The sequence below is a fragment of the Sturnira hondurensis genome, unplaced genomic scaffold (assembly GCF_014824575.4).
Source record: "Sturnira hondurensis isolate 20B ecotype Veracruz unplaced genomic scaffold, ASM1482457v3 Scaffold0021555, whole genome shotgun sequence".
Classification (NCBI taxonomy): domain Eukaryota; kingdom Metazoa; phylum Chordata; class Mammalia; order Chiroptera; family Phyllostomidae; genus Sturnira; species Sturnira hondurensis.
The window spans coordinates 1,378,943-1,392,629 of NW_028094186.1; the positions used below are offsets into that span (position 1 = coordinate 1,378,943).

The following is a 13,687-nucleotide window of genomic DNA, read 5'->3' on the forward strand; positions in this document are numbered from 1 at the left end:
GGAATAACATCAACAAGGCCCAGGCTCAAGAGCCAATGGTTCGAGTTTGCCGGAAGTGGGAACCACTCTGTTGGAGCCCCCGCAGTGCCACCGTGCCACCGCCACCAAACCCTGGCACTTGGGCAACAATTTCTGCTCTCTGGCCTCCGTTTCCCCATCTGGACAGTAAACGCAGAAGCTCCCAGCTCTCCGCTGTCTGCGTGTGTTACCCTTCTTGCATCCGCGTGCAACAAGTGGACGTGGTCGGGAGAAGCTGGCGCTCGCTCAGGTCTCCACCAGCGGAGGCCGGGCTGAGAGAGTCTTGGACCTGCCCAGCTCGCAGCCAGCAGCTGCCTGGCCCTCCCCCCGGCTCGGGGTGGGGCCGCCACCCAGCCCCTGCTCCCTTATCTGCGCACTCCGAGCCGGAGACGTGCAAGGCCGCCTCTCCCAGTTTCGCTGGCTCTGCCGCCGCAGGTACCCGGCTGGGCGCAGTCGGAGGGGCGGGTGGCGTGCAACTGGGGTGCTGCTGCGGAGCGCGGGGTCCTGCGGGCAGCCCCGGGACCGGAGTGCGTGGGTGTGCGGAGGGTCACGTGGGGAGAGAGCCAGGGAAGGCAGGACAGCGCTGGAGCTGGGGCATCTCCGGACGCTGGGGGAAATCAGCTGGGATGGGGGCACCACCGCGGAGGGAGCGGGAGCAGGAAGGAGGAGCTGAGGCCGAGGGGACCTTCTCCGGGATGAGTGGGCGGAGTTAGGGGCAGAAGGGGAAGGAGAGCTCGCTACTTCCAACGGAGAAGGAATCTAGGGAGACTCTAGGGGCAAAAGAGGGTGTGAGTACCTGCAGCTGAGTAATGTGAGGGGGTCCCGGTTGGAAAACCGGAAACGGTGGGAACAGCAGTGCTAGGGGCTTCAGAGGGGCTCTTGCTCCCAAAGGAGCCTGGGCCCCTCTCAATGGGGAAGCGCCTTGATGTCAGGAGGGCATGGGAGTTCCCCTCACCCAGTGAGGGTGGGAGAAGATGGAGCCGCAGGCCACCCATGGCATTTGCCTCAAGCCTGCAGGCTTTGAGGATGCAGAGGTTTCCCTGGGACAGCCCCTGCAGGCCTGCGTGGGGAGTGCGTGGCCGGGTCAGGCTAGGGCTGGGAGGTTTGAGTTTGATGGATTCTCAGAGCCTGATTGCACCTGGGTGGGTGGGGCTGGGATACTATCTGAGAGGGACTTAGCCTTCTGTCCTGGGGCTTGTCACCTCTGGGCCCTTGGGTGAGAGGCCGACCCTCTCCAAACTCGGTTCTCCTGCCCAGAGGACTTGTGGCTGGTAAGTGGTGGAACTCAGATCCCTTTTCTGTATCCCATGCTGGCTGACCCAGCTTACCCAGCCTCTCTGGGCCAGCGTTCCTCCTTCAGGTTCTTCCCTGTCTTCAGACCACCATGTGTCTGAGCTCCATGGAAGAATCCCTTTAAGAGTTATTGATTTCATTCTGATCACACTTTTCAGTACAAACGGAGAGTCCCCCTCCAAGTACAGTTGCACAAAAATTAAAACGGGTTCTGTTCAGTTTTGGAAGTTATGGAAGGACATTTCCAACACATTGGGGTGAATTGGGGAACTGGTTTCCATTTAGGGAGGTGACCCAGGTGCTGCCAGCCAGGATGAACACTTTGCTTGCATAATCTTTGGCCACCCACTGGGTGTGCCTGGGAGTTGGCCACCGTGGATAAAGGGCAAGAGAACTGTTTTACGAGTGAGATGGACACACTGTGCTCTGCTGTCCTGCCTCTGGAGCTCTGACTCCGACCTGCTCAGATGCAGGGTGAGAAGGTTGTAACCAGAAAGCGACTGTAAATTATTAATGTTGGTCCTTTGTAAAAAGCAAGCAGCTGTAAATTATTCATGTCAGTGCCTAATCTTATTATACTATGTCGTCCTTGTCAGGGTCCCCCAAGAGAGTTTACCTCTGACAATCTCAGTATTAACACAGGTCTTGGCCTTACTATTATTTTTATTTAATGAGGCTGAACTTTGCTTTCCATGGCAAGAGAAAGTTATCTTTAAGGGAGTGTGCTGAACAATCAGAGCCTACAAAAGCAACATTGAACACATTTTACCCTTGAACAAGGAGGGGGTGGGGTGCAGCCCCCTCCAGTCAAAAATCTGCCTAAAAACTTTTGATTCTCTGAAAACATAACTACCGATAGCCTACTATTGACTGGAAACTTTACCAATAACATCCACAGTTGATCAACATGTATTTTGTATGTTATATGTATTGTATATACTGAATTCTCACAAAAACATGAGCTAGAGAAATGAAAATATTATTAAAGAAATTGTAAGGGAAATACATTTAGAGTACTGTATGTATTTATTGAAGATATGTACATGTAAATGGACCTGCGTAGTTCAAACTTGTGTGGCTCAAGGGTCAGCTGTATTTTGCTACCAGAGAGGCACACTTGTGATCGTTAGGTGTTATTTAGTTAGGCTTCTAAGCTCCAAGAGGTCAGGGTATTCATATCCTTAGGGGTCACCCTGAATTGTTAACTAGCTGGGCTACTAGTTCAAAAAGGTGAGGTGCTGTTTGAACTACTTTGTTCACTGTGGAGGCTCCAGTCCGGCACATAGTCCTGGCCTAAGACCAATGTCGTCTCAGGGCCTGAAGGGCCCTTGGAAGTTACTGGTGAATTCACAGTCCTTGACATTTGTAGAAGCAGAGCCAAGAGAGGAATAGACCTATCCAAGGTCACCCAGGGATTGAGTGGCTGAGCTAGAACTAGAACCCAACCAAAATAGTGGAGCCCAGGCTGTGCGAGAGCCAACACCTAGGACCTGTGACTCTTTTGCTTTTGCAAGAGCCCTTGAGGTACTTACTATCCTCTGATTTTAAATGAGGAAACAGCCTCAGAGAGGTTAAGGGATTTTAGCAAAGTCACATAGCTACTAAGTTCCAGACTTGTAGTCTCATCCTCACATAAAAAAGGGAGCCTGGCTTCTTTCGAAACGGTTTCCAGAGAGCAGCGGTAGCCTCCCTCCCTGGGGGCAGCAGCTCCCGCAGTCACCACTTCGGTGGCTTCTGGCTGGGCTGGGCTTCCCCAGGCCCCTGGGCATTTGTTCGTTTGGTTTGTCAGGGCAGGGAGCCTGTCTGTTTGGTTCCCCACGTGTTCCTGCCCCTGCAGCACTCCTTTCGCCTGGCATGTAGCAGGCACTGAGTAAAATCTGTGGGGTGCGTACAACTCAGGCCTCTCTCACTCCAGATCCCATGTACTACCCCGTCCCCACAACTTTTCCCTCTACTTTTGCCTCGTCTGTGGCACTCTTTGACAGTGTGTCCAGTGGAGAGACCAGGAGGAACTGAGGGTGGCAAGCCTTGGTTGAGGAGCAGGTGAGGAGGTTGACCTCAATTTAGGAAAAGGGGAATTTGAATTGGGAGGGCTGGGAGGTGGGAGGAGGGGGAGGGAGGAGCTGCTCAGACTGACCCGGACTCCCATGTGGGCCCTGGAGGTTTCAGTTCGGGGGCTCTGCCAACCCGACAGCCTCCCAAACTTGCAAGACATGCCCGGCCAGGTCACATGCCTTTTAGGTGACCTGCTAGCACCGTTTCGGTCCTTTACCTTCTCCCCTTCACACTCCTGCTTGCTTGTTCAGGGAGAGGGCTGCTGGGGCTTCGGCCTTTCCCTGGGGTTTCGCTTCCCAGGCACCTCTCTGGGGTATGTGGGCAAGTAGAAAGCTTCAGGGCTCTGTGAACCCAGAGGGGTTTCTCTGAATGGTCTTTGCTGAGAACATTTTATTTCATAAGGTCAGTGTCCCCAGCAGTCCAAACTCCAGCAAAATTCCCCGTGTCCCAAGAAGCACCCTCAGTGGAAGGTAAATATTTAAAGAGACACCGTTAACTTTCAAAGGCCCCAAACCCAGTGGAGCCAGCCCTTGAACGCTAAAAGAGAACTGAGTTCTTTAGAGAACCCCAAGCCAATCTCTCAGGCTAGAAATACTTCCATTACAACTATTATTAATAATTAGTTACTGCTACTGATAATTAATAACAATGGCAATCCTTTACCGAGTCCCTAAATTGTGCTAAAACTTTGTTCTAATAAACTTAATCTTTCCAGCAATCTAAGAGGTAGAAAATAATTTCCACGAGGGAGCTAAGGATTAGAGGAGGCAGATCCCTTGTCTGAGGTCATATAGCTGGTAGGTTACGGAATCAGGCGTCAAACTTGGTTTGTTTGAATCAGAAGCCCATCTCTTTCCTGAGGCTTTATAGCATCTGCTGTCTCTTTTCTTCCTAACTTACTTTTATTCTGATTCCCCCTGAAGAGAGGACAAAAGCCAGCCAAGTTTGCCTGTTATCCATTAACCAGGCCCTGGACAACTGGTCTCAGCCCAACTGTGCCTGCCTTGCTGTGCGGTCTTGGGTAAGTCATAGCTCTTCAGCCAGCCTTTGGTATCCGCAAATGTTTTATGCAGAGGTTAATGGCCAGTTTCCTTCTGCAGCTGAGGTCTGGCCAGGAGGGCAGAGTTTAGCCTGGATTGGACCAATGTGGGAGTGGTGATGGAGGGGATGGGACAGGAGTGGAAGTTGTTTCCAGCCCCACCCTCTGGTGACATCACACAAGACAGCTCCAGTCCCTGGAAACCCTGCCCCTAGTGACCCTCACCTGTGGGAGTGCCACCCAGTGCTTGGCATCTGGCGAATGTGCCCAGTCCCACAGCAGAAGTCATCAGCCCCTGGCTCTAGAGAAACCCCTAGGTAAGCAGTGCAAGGGGGCCATGGAGCTGTACTGGGCGGGGGTGGGATGCCTGGAAGAGGCTGGTCTGGCAGCCTGGTGGGCGCACTCCTGAGAGATTGCCCTGAGGGTATCCTCTGCATGCCCACCCTTCCACTTGCTCCTTTCCCTGAGTCTGGGGCCCCTTCCCATGGAGTTGGGATATGGTACTAATATTCTGAAAATAGACCTATTCCGATGGATGGGGGCCTTTGGCTGAGGTCTGGAGGAAATAGGGCAGCAGGACCTCTGTCATCTCAGTATGTGGCCTCTGCATTCTGTGTTTAGGGCCCACTGTGCCTGGGGGAGGGGGAAGGCTGGGAAGGGGGAGGCAGCTGTGAGCCAGGGCGTCAGTGGTGCGGAGCCAGTGGGTAGCCGCCGACTTGGGGAGACCGAGGTCTCTGGATGTGAAACAGTTGTTAGGAGTGTAAGGGAATAATAATTCATAGGAAAGGACTTGGTTGCCAGCTTTAGACTAGTATTTTCCCAGGTAATAGTTCTGTGGGATGCAGATAGGTATGACGTGAGGCAGGGTGGTAGCAGAGTGCTAAGGGTATGTGCTCTGCAGTCAGAGAGCTGGGTCCCAATCCTGGCTCCACCTCTCCGTGTCTGTGTGACCTTGGGTAAGAAGCTAACCTCTCTGAATTTCACTATCCTCAGCAACAAAATGGGCATAATACTATCTACCTCACAGGCTAGTTATGAGAATTAATTGCCACAAAGTTGTAAAGAGTAAGCATACAGTAAACACTTATTACATTTTAGCTGGCTTTGTAATATACTTATTACTGGGAAAGGAGTCCTTGGTTACGTGAGCTTGGCAAATGCGGGCTCAATAATAAAGCGAAGCGGCTCCTTTGCTGCAGGACTTCTCGGAGCTCAGAGCCTTCGCTATGCTGCGGTGCCTTGGGTCGTGCTGAGGGTGGGATGTGGAGCCTTTGGCTGACGTAACGGATCGCGGGGACCCGGGATCTAGGCCACCACACTATGTCGTCCTTCCCTGGTCTTTGTCCTTGTGGTGGGACTGAAACCTTCCTGGATTGGATGTCTTTGGGAAAGGCCTTTCTGTCTTGTGGCTCTTGTCTCCTCAATGTAAAACAAAGTTGCTGAATGAGATGCTTTCAGAGGCCCGTTTTTTGGCTCCCTGAGATCCTGAGACAGGAAGGCAGAGTTGTAGACAAGGATGGAGGCCGGGTTGTGGAGGCTGAAGCCCAGTCTTTTGGGGAGGAGTTGATCTAGTGTCGGCTTCCCAACCAACGAGGCAGGGCAGCGGTGCTCTTGTGCTTGGGATGGAAGCGGCCCCATTGTTTAGTCCATTAGCGAGGTCTGCCTCCTAAACCTGCTGTGTGCCAGGCTGTCTGGGGAACAGGAAGTGGAGAAGCCCTGGACTCCCATGGCCTGGTGCCCTTCCTCTTTGTGCAATAGAGTGACGACTGCTCTCACACCTGCCTCCCCACTGGCTAGGAAAGGCTACAGACCAGACCTCTCCAGAATGTAATGTGGGAGAAGCTCACAGATGCAAATCAGGCTAGGGTGAGGAAGACTGTGGGCTGGGGGCTTGTGTTTTTTTTAAATTTAGTCTTTATTATCTTTTTTCCATTACTATTTAGTCCCCTCATTTCCCTCTTCCCCCCAGCTATCACTACACTATTGTCCATGCCCATGAGTCCTTTTTCCTTTTTGCTCAATCCCTTCGCCACTAACCTTCCTCCCCACCCCCACTAGTTGTCATCTGTTCTCCATCTAAGTCTGTCTCTGTTTTGCTTGTTAGTTCAGTTTGTTCATTAGATTCCACATACGAGGGAAATCATATGGTATTTGTCTTTCTCTGACTGGCTTATTTCACTTAGCATAATATTCTCCAGGTCCATCTATACTGTTGCAAAGGATAAAATTTTCTTCTTTTGGGGGACTGCCAACACCCCAAGTTGGAGGTGTAGGTAGACACACTGTGCCTCCTCACACAACCAAAAGAAGGACAACACCAATTTAAAAATAAAAAACAACCAGAACTGACAGAAAATCAAACTGTCTGGAAGTCCGACAACCAAGGAGTTAGAGAAGACACATTCATCCAGACTGGTTGGGGGTGGTGCGCAGAGACGGGCAGCCAGGCGGAGAGGACTTGCGGCAACGGCTGGGTGTCCCGGCGAGGCAGTGGATTCCGGACCGGGCGGTCCCACATTCTCTCGAGGAGATAAACCGGGAGAAACAACTGGGGAGTGAGACAAACTGCGCAACCTAGGGTTCCAGCACAGGGAAATGAAGCCTCAAACCACTGATTGAAAACACCTGTGGGGGTTGTGGCAGTGGGAGAAACTCCCAGCCTCACAGGAGAGTCTGTTGGAGAGACCCACAGGGTCCTAGAATGTACACAAGCCCACCCACCCAGGAATCAGCACCAGAAGGGCCCACTTTGCTTGTGGGCAGTGGGGGAAGTGACTGAAACCTGGCAGAGAGCAGAGCAAATGCCATTGTTCCCTCTGGGACCCCTCCCCCACTTACAGTGTCACAACCCAGCCACGTGGGTTGCCCCACCCCGGTGAACACCTAAGGCTCCACCACTCATACATAACAGGCGCGTCAAGACAGAAAAATGCTCCAAATGAAAGAACAGATCAAAGCTCCAGAAAAAATACAACTAAGTGACGAAGAGATAGCCAACCTATCAGATGCACAGTTCAAAACATTGGTAATCAGGATGCTCACAGGATTGGTTGAATTTGGTTGCAAATTAGATGAAAAAATGAAGGCTGTGCTAAATGAAATAAAGGAAAATGTACAGGGAACCAACAGTGATGGGAAGGAAACTGGGTCTCAGATCAATGGTGAGGACCAGAAGGAAGAAAAAAACATTCAACCAGAACAGAATGAAGAAACAAGAAACAAAGAAATGAGAAGAGGTTTAGGAACCCCTGGGACATCTTTAAACATTCCCACATCTGAATCATAGGGGTGCCAGAAGGAGAAGAGGAAGATCAAGAAGCTGAAAACTTATTTGAACAAATAATGGAGAACTTCCCCAATCTGGCAAAAGAAATAGACTTTGAGGAAGTCCAGGAAGCTCAGAGAGTCCAAAAGAAATTGGAGGATCACACCAAGGCACATCATCATTACATTAGCCAAGATTAAAGATAAGAAGAGAATCCTAGAAGCAGCAAGAGAAAAGGAGACAGTCACCTACAAAGGAGTTCCCATATGACTGTCAGCGGATTTCTCAAAAGAGACCTTATAGGCAAGAAGGGGCTGGAAAGAAGTATTCCAAGTCATGAAAGGCAAGGACTTACATCAAAGATTACTCTATCCAGCAAAGCTTTCATTTAGAATGGGAAGGCAGATAAAGTGCTTCTCAGATAAGGTCAAGTTAAAGGAGTTCATCATCACCAAGCCCTTATTATATAAAACGTTATAGAGATTATTCTAAGAAAAAGAAGATAGGCCCTGGCTGGTGTAGCTCAGTGGATTGAGCTCGGGCCTGCGAACCACACGATCGCGTTTCCATTCCCAGTCAGGGTACATGCCTGGGTTGCAAGCCAGTTCCCAGCAGGGGACTCACGAGAGGCAACCATACATTGATATTTCTCTCTTTCTCTCCTTCCCTTTCCCTCTAAAGATAAATAAATAAAATAAAATTTAAAAAAAAAAGAAAAAGATTTTCTCTTGCAAAAAAAAGAAAAAGAAGATAAAAAATATGAACAGTAAAATGACAGCAAACTCACAATTATTAACAATCACACCTAAAAAAAAACAAAAGCAAACTAAAGCAAACAACTAGCACAGGAACAGAACCACAGAAATGGAGGGCTATCAATGGGGTGTGTGTGTGTTGGGGGGGAGGTACAGAGAATAAGTAGCATAGATGGTAGGTAGAAAATAGACAGGGGGAGGTAAGAATAGTATGGGAAATGTAGGAGCCAAACAACTTATATGTATGACCCATGAACGTGAACTAAAGGGGGGAAATGTGGGGGGAGGGGGGAATGTGGGGGGAGAGGGGAATGTGGGGGGAGGAGAGTGAAAGGGGAAAATGGGAAAACTGTAATAGCATAATCAATAAAATATATTAATTTTTTTCTTTTTTATGGCAAAGTAGAATTGTTTTTAAGGGACATCATAGACTTTAAAGGTTTTATTTATTTATTTCTAGAGAGAGGGGAAAGGAGGGAGAAAGAGGGAGAGAAACATGATGTGTGAGAGAACAGTGATTAGTTGCCCCTCTCATGCCCCCTCTCATGCCTGGACCACAACCCAGGCATGTGCCCTGACGGGGAATTGGACCAACAACCTTTTGGTCCCTAGGCTGGTGCTCAATCCACTGAGCCACACCAGCCAGGGCAGGGGTTTGTCTTGATGCTGCCTTCGCACAGCAAGGCCCCTGCATATACTTGGACTGCGTGTGAATTAGTGAGTGGCTTTGGGGGTGATTGTGGTGCTGTTGGTGGTAGAGAGCAGGAATGCTTTTTCCTGCCCAGTTTTCCTTTAATCAAAGGAAAGTAATCAAATCTGATAAATCAAATCTGATAAATGATGGATAGAAAACGTGGGTGCTGAGTTCAATAAGCTTGTTGGAGGGAATTTATTTGATAGAGCATAGTTGTCTGCCCGGTGCTGTATTTTCAATAGATATTTGATTTGATGAATAATGATAAACTTGAATAAAGCACAACTGGCACCAGGCAAATGCTATAAAAAACTATTTATAGGATATAATTATAAAATGATTAATAGCACTTGCCAGCTTACCTTGCAGAGGGCAGTTTTGGGTAATGATCAAGACTAGAAACAGAATTTAGAAGCAGAATGTACTTCTGCTGCTTCCCAGCTAGGTGGGTGGGTAACTTCTTTGTGCTTCAGTTTTATTATCTGAAAAGTGGGAATAAAGATAGTATCAATTCCAAAGGGTGCTATGAAGTGTCAATGAGTCAATTATATGCTTAAAACAGTGATGCATTGTAAGTGCTGTGTAAGCCTTGGCTATGATTTGTTTTCCTTTCTATGATCTTTACCTTATTGTGAAGTTTCTGAGGACAGGGCCCAAATCCTTTTCTGCTCTGCCTTCCCAGGAATGAATTCCGGGGATTCATTCACAGGACTTGAGGCAGAAGAGGAATGCTCAGTTTGCTACATGAATGAATGAATGCATTTTAAATGCTAAATGGTATAACCCATCATAGGTTTCCCACAGAGGAATGTGGGGAGGGGCAGGAAGGAGATCCCCTGGAGGTGGCAGCCCCTGGAGGGAAAGGAAGTTGGTACAGGGTGTGACTTTTTTGGGCTAGGTGGGAAATGAGGGTGGGAGCAGACCGTGGGGTCTTGAATACTGGGGTGAGGGGTTAGGTTTTATTTTTTCTTGAATTAACAACCATGGCTGGGGTGGAAAGGCTGGAAGATAAGTATCTGATGGTAGGAACTGAAGTACAGAAGTCATCTTCTGAGGTTCAGGGAGCCAGGAAAATATCACAGAGGAAATGGGTTTTAAGGGATGAATATGAGTTTGCCAGACAGGCAAGAGGAGCTGTATAGGAGGAAATGTCTCTGGTGGAGGGAACAGTTTATGCAGAGCCTTAGATATTTGAAGCAGGCTCAGGGGGTTAGTGAGACTATGGCTGGATTTGAGTGCATTGTGGTTGAGCAGGAAGGCTGGGAAAGGTAGCAGGGACTAGATCATAGAGGGGAATGGAGGGTCAGTGGGAGCCCGAAGGGGCTAAGGACAGGCAGCTGATCTGTTAGCAATGTCATTGCTGCCACTAGGTGGACGCTGATGGCAGCATAAACATAGGAGAAAACTATCAGGGCTGCCGTGTGGAGCCTGGACTGGAAAGAAAATGGCTGAGGCAGTGAGCCTCGTTCATGAATCCATTTCTCGAATGTTCATTGAGCACTACTATGTGTCGGGCACTGTTCTAGGCATTTGGGATACACCGGGGAGCGGGACAATCATGAATCAGAGTTGAACTCTCCCTTAGGGTGACTCCTTTCTTTTGAAACTCAGGGTAGAGATAAGGGGGCGGGGAGGAGGGAGTAAGAGCTGGGCATGGGGGTAGGGGATGAGGACAGCAGCCCCTGACTTTGCTCTGGTCCCTCTCCAGCTCCCTGCCCAGTCCACAGCCATGGCCACAGTGGTGGCCCAGAAGCTCAGCCACTTTCTGCCCAGTTTGTGGCAGGACCACCAGGAGCCTCCGTCATCTGTGCAGCCAGAGTCTGTCTTCACGGTAGACCGAGCCAAGGTGCCACCCCTCTTCTGGAAGCCATACATCGATGTGGGCTACCGGCCGCTGCATCAGACCTGGCGCTTCTACTTCCGCTCGCTGTTCCAGCAGCACAACGAGGTAGTGAACGTCTGGACCCACCTGCTGGCGGCCCTGGTGCTGTTGCTGCGGCTGGCCATCTTTGTGGGGACTGTGGACTTCCGGGGAGACCCCCACGCCATGCCCCTCTTCATCATTGTCTTTGCCTCCTTCACCTACCTCTTCTTCAGTGCCTTGGCTCACCTCCTGCAGGCCAAATCTGAATTCTGGCATTATAACTTCTTCTTCCTGGACTACGTGGGTGTGGCTGTGTACCAGTTTGGCAGTGCTGTGGCACATTTCTACTATGCCATTGAGCCTGCCTGGCATGCCCAGGTGCAGACCATTTTCCTGCCCATGGCTGCCTTTCTCGCCTGGCTTTCCTGCACTGGCTCCTGCTACAACAAGTATATCCAGAAGCCTGGCCTGCTGGGCCGCACATGCCAGGAGGTGCCCTCAGCGCTGGCCTATATGCTGGACATCAGCCCAGTGGCACACCGCATCCTGGTGTCCCCCACCCCTGCCACAGATGACCTTGCTCTTCTCTACCACAAGTGCCAGGTGGTCTTCTTCCTGTTGGCTGCTGCTTTCTTCTCGGCCCTCATGCCTGAGCGCTGGTTCCCTGGCAGCTGCCACCTCTTTGGGCAGGGCCACCAGATCTTCCATGTCTTCTTGGTGCTGTGCACGCTGGCTCAGCTGGAGGCTGTGGCACTGGACTATGAGGGCCGGCGGTCCATCTATGAGCCACTGCACACCCGCTGGCCCCACAACTTCTCTGGCCTCTTCCTGCTCACGGTGGGCAGCAGTGTCCTTACCGCATTCTTCCTGAGCCAGCTGGTACGGCGCAGACTCAAGCAGAAGACCCAGTGAAGGGAGATGGCAGCTGGTAGGGAGGGAGGTAGAGTGGGAGTCCAGGCGTCTGGTCTTGGCCACATGTGGGAACAAGGCCTGGTAAAGTTGTTTGTGTCTGGAATGCAGTGACTCTCTGTGCATGCCTCAGCTGCCAAGGGTGGCATTGGCCAGTCCTTGGTCCTTCAGTTTAGAGATTGGCCTGGAGTTGCCGGAGTCTTTCCTGAGCCTGCCCTAGCTCCCTGAGTTGGGAGAGGGAAAGAGATAGAGATGTGGGCCACCCTCGTTTGCCTTTCACCAGGCGTGAGGATGGGAGGGTCAGCTGGGCCAGGACTCAGGTTCGGGGCTTCCAGATTATCTGGCAGGGGTAAAGGTAGAATTTAGACCAGAATTAGATTTGAGTTCAGGGGCAGTGGAGGCCTCAGCAACTCCCATCTACCCAGATTTCATGGGTGGATAGGAAGGGGTGGGGCCAATATGTGCACAGGAATTATCATTATTTGAACCCCAGCCTGGAGTTTTGGAGCTTCAGAGTCCTGAAAGTTAAAGACTCTGCCAGGTGCAAATGGTTCTCATCCAGTGCCACACAGCTCTCAGTCGCCATTCCAGACACTGAGCCCCACTCCTAGCTTTGGTCTCCATGTTGCACAAGTCCTGTTCCCAGCCATTCTCCTAGTTCCCTTGTTTGCGATTCAGTTATCCATTCAGTGTTTTCAGGGCTTCTGCTCAGGGGCAGGCTGCTGACTGGGCCCTGTGGGTCAATGCAGGATCAAAGACTTTAATGTTGGAACGAACTGTCAGGGAAGCACTGAGAAGGTAATAATCTGTAAGGCCTAGGGCCCTCAGGGTCTCGGATGGAGAAGGGTGAATAGGAGTTTTGCAGATGAAGAAGAGGGAAGGAATTCCAGGCAGAGGGAAAAACCCTGTACAAAGAAAGGCCTAGAGGTATGGAAGGAGTTCAGTGGGGCTGGAGCCAGAAGTGGTCTGGTCTCTGTTGTCCTAGATGCAATAAAGATACTGTGATAACAGCTGCCACTTTGTTCTTTGTCTCCTCTTCAAGGGAGATCCATAGGTCTGCTTATGGTGTGGGTTTTTTTTGGGGGGGGGGGCTGGGTCCCCTGGGGGTGAGCACTGGAGGGAGGGGGAGTGACTATTTTGTCTTTGCCTGAGGTGACATTGGGGCCCTATACATTACATGTGTGAACTTTTTTTGGCAGGGAAGTGGGGTGCAGTTTTATTACTAAATAAAATTTAGATGTTAAAAGAATGTTTTAAAAATACATATAATTTCATTTTATAATTTGACAGAGATTTCATTTTTTGGTTATTCCTTCAAACAAGGAGGATTTTATGTTAACTTTTATAGTATTGCTATGTTAACTTTTATAATATTCCTTTTTTTCAGAGCAATATTATGTACAGTGAAGGAAAATTAGGAAGTGCAGATAAGAAAAACGCCCAAATGACTAAGAAATACATATATATCTTTCAGATCCAAGGTCACACAGTAAGCCATGAAGGCAGAATTGGCAGCTAGTTCTTTCTTGACTTCAAGTCTTTAGTGTTCCCTCGAACATTTTCTAAGTCCTCTCCCATGTTGTTTCATAGTTAAGTTTGGGTTTAGTTTCTTTGAATTACAAAAGTAATTCATAAACTCGAGGGTATGTTAACCATTTAGGGTGGTGTTGTGGACCCCAGCTTTGAGGTTGTTCAAACTGAACCGAGGCTCCACCCTTCCTTTTTAAGACAAGGAAAAACCCTGAGCTCCGGGGTGGTTATTATATTTAAAACAAGAAAGTACAACTAACTGAGC

At 49.8% G+C, this 13,687-nt stretch overlaps 1 protein-coding gene across 3 annotated transcripts; it reads left to right on the forward strand.

The window, feature by feature from the left end:
• The first annotated feature begins 332 nt into the window (after positions 1 to 332).
• On the forward strand, positions 333 to 12,900 carry PAQR7 (progestin and adipoQ receptor family member 7). 3 transcript variants are annotated; one of them, XM_037032920.1, is made up of 3 exons: positions 333 to 453; positions 4,292 to 4,386; positions 10,828 to 12,900. In XM_037032920.1, the coding sequence occupies exon 3, from the start codon at positions 10,849 to 10,851 to the stop codon at positions 11,893 to 11,895; it is 1,047 nt and encodes a 348-aa protein (XP_036888815.1). In that variant the 5' UTR covers positions 333 to 453; positions 4,292 to 4,386; positions 10,828 to 10,848; the 3' UTR covers positions 11,896 to 12,900. The 3 variants fall into 3 exon arrangements, with proteins under 3 accessions (XP_036888815.1, XP_036888816.1, XP_036888817.1); XM_037032921.1 differs by lacking the exon at positions 333 to 453 and adding an exon at positions 499 to 806; XM_037032922.1 differs by lacking the exons at positions 333 to 453; positions 4,292 to 4,386 and adding an exon at positions 4,596 to 4,722.
• The last annotated feature ends 787 nt before the right edge of the window (positions 12,901 to 13,687 follow it).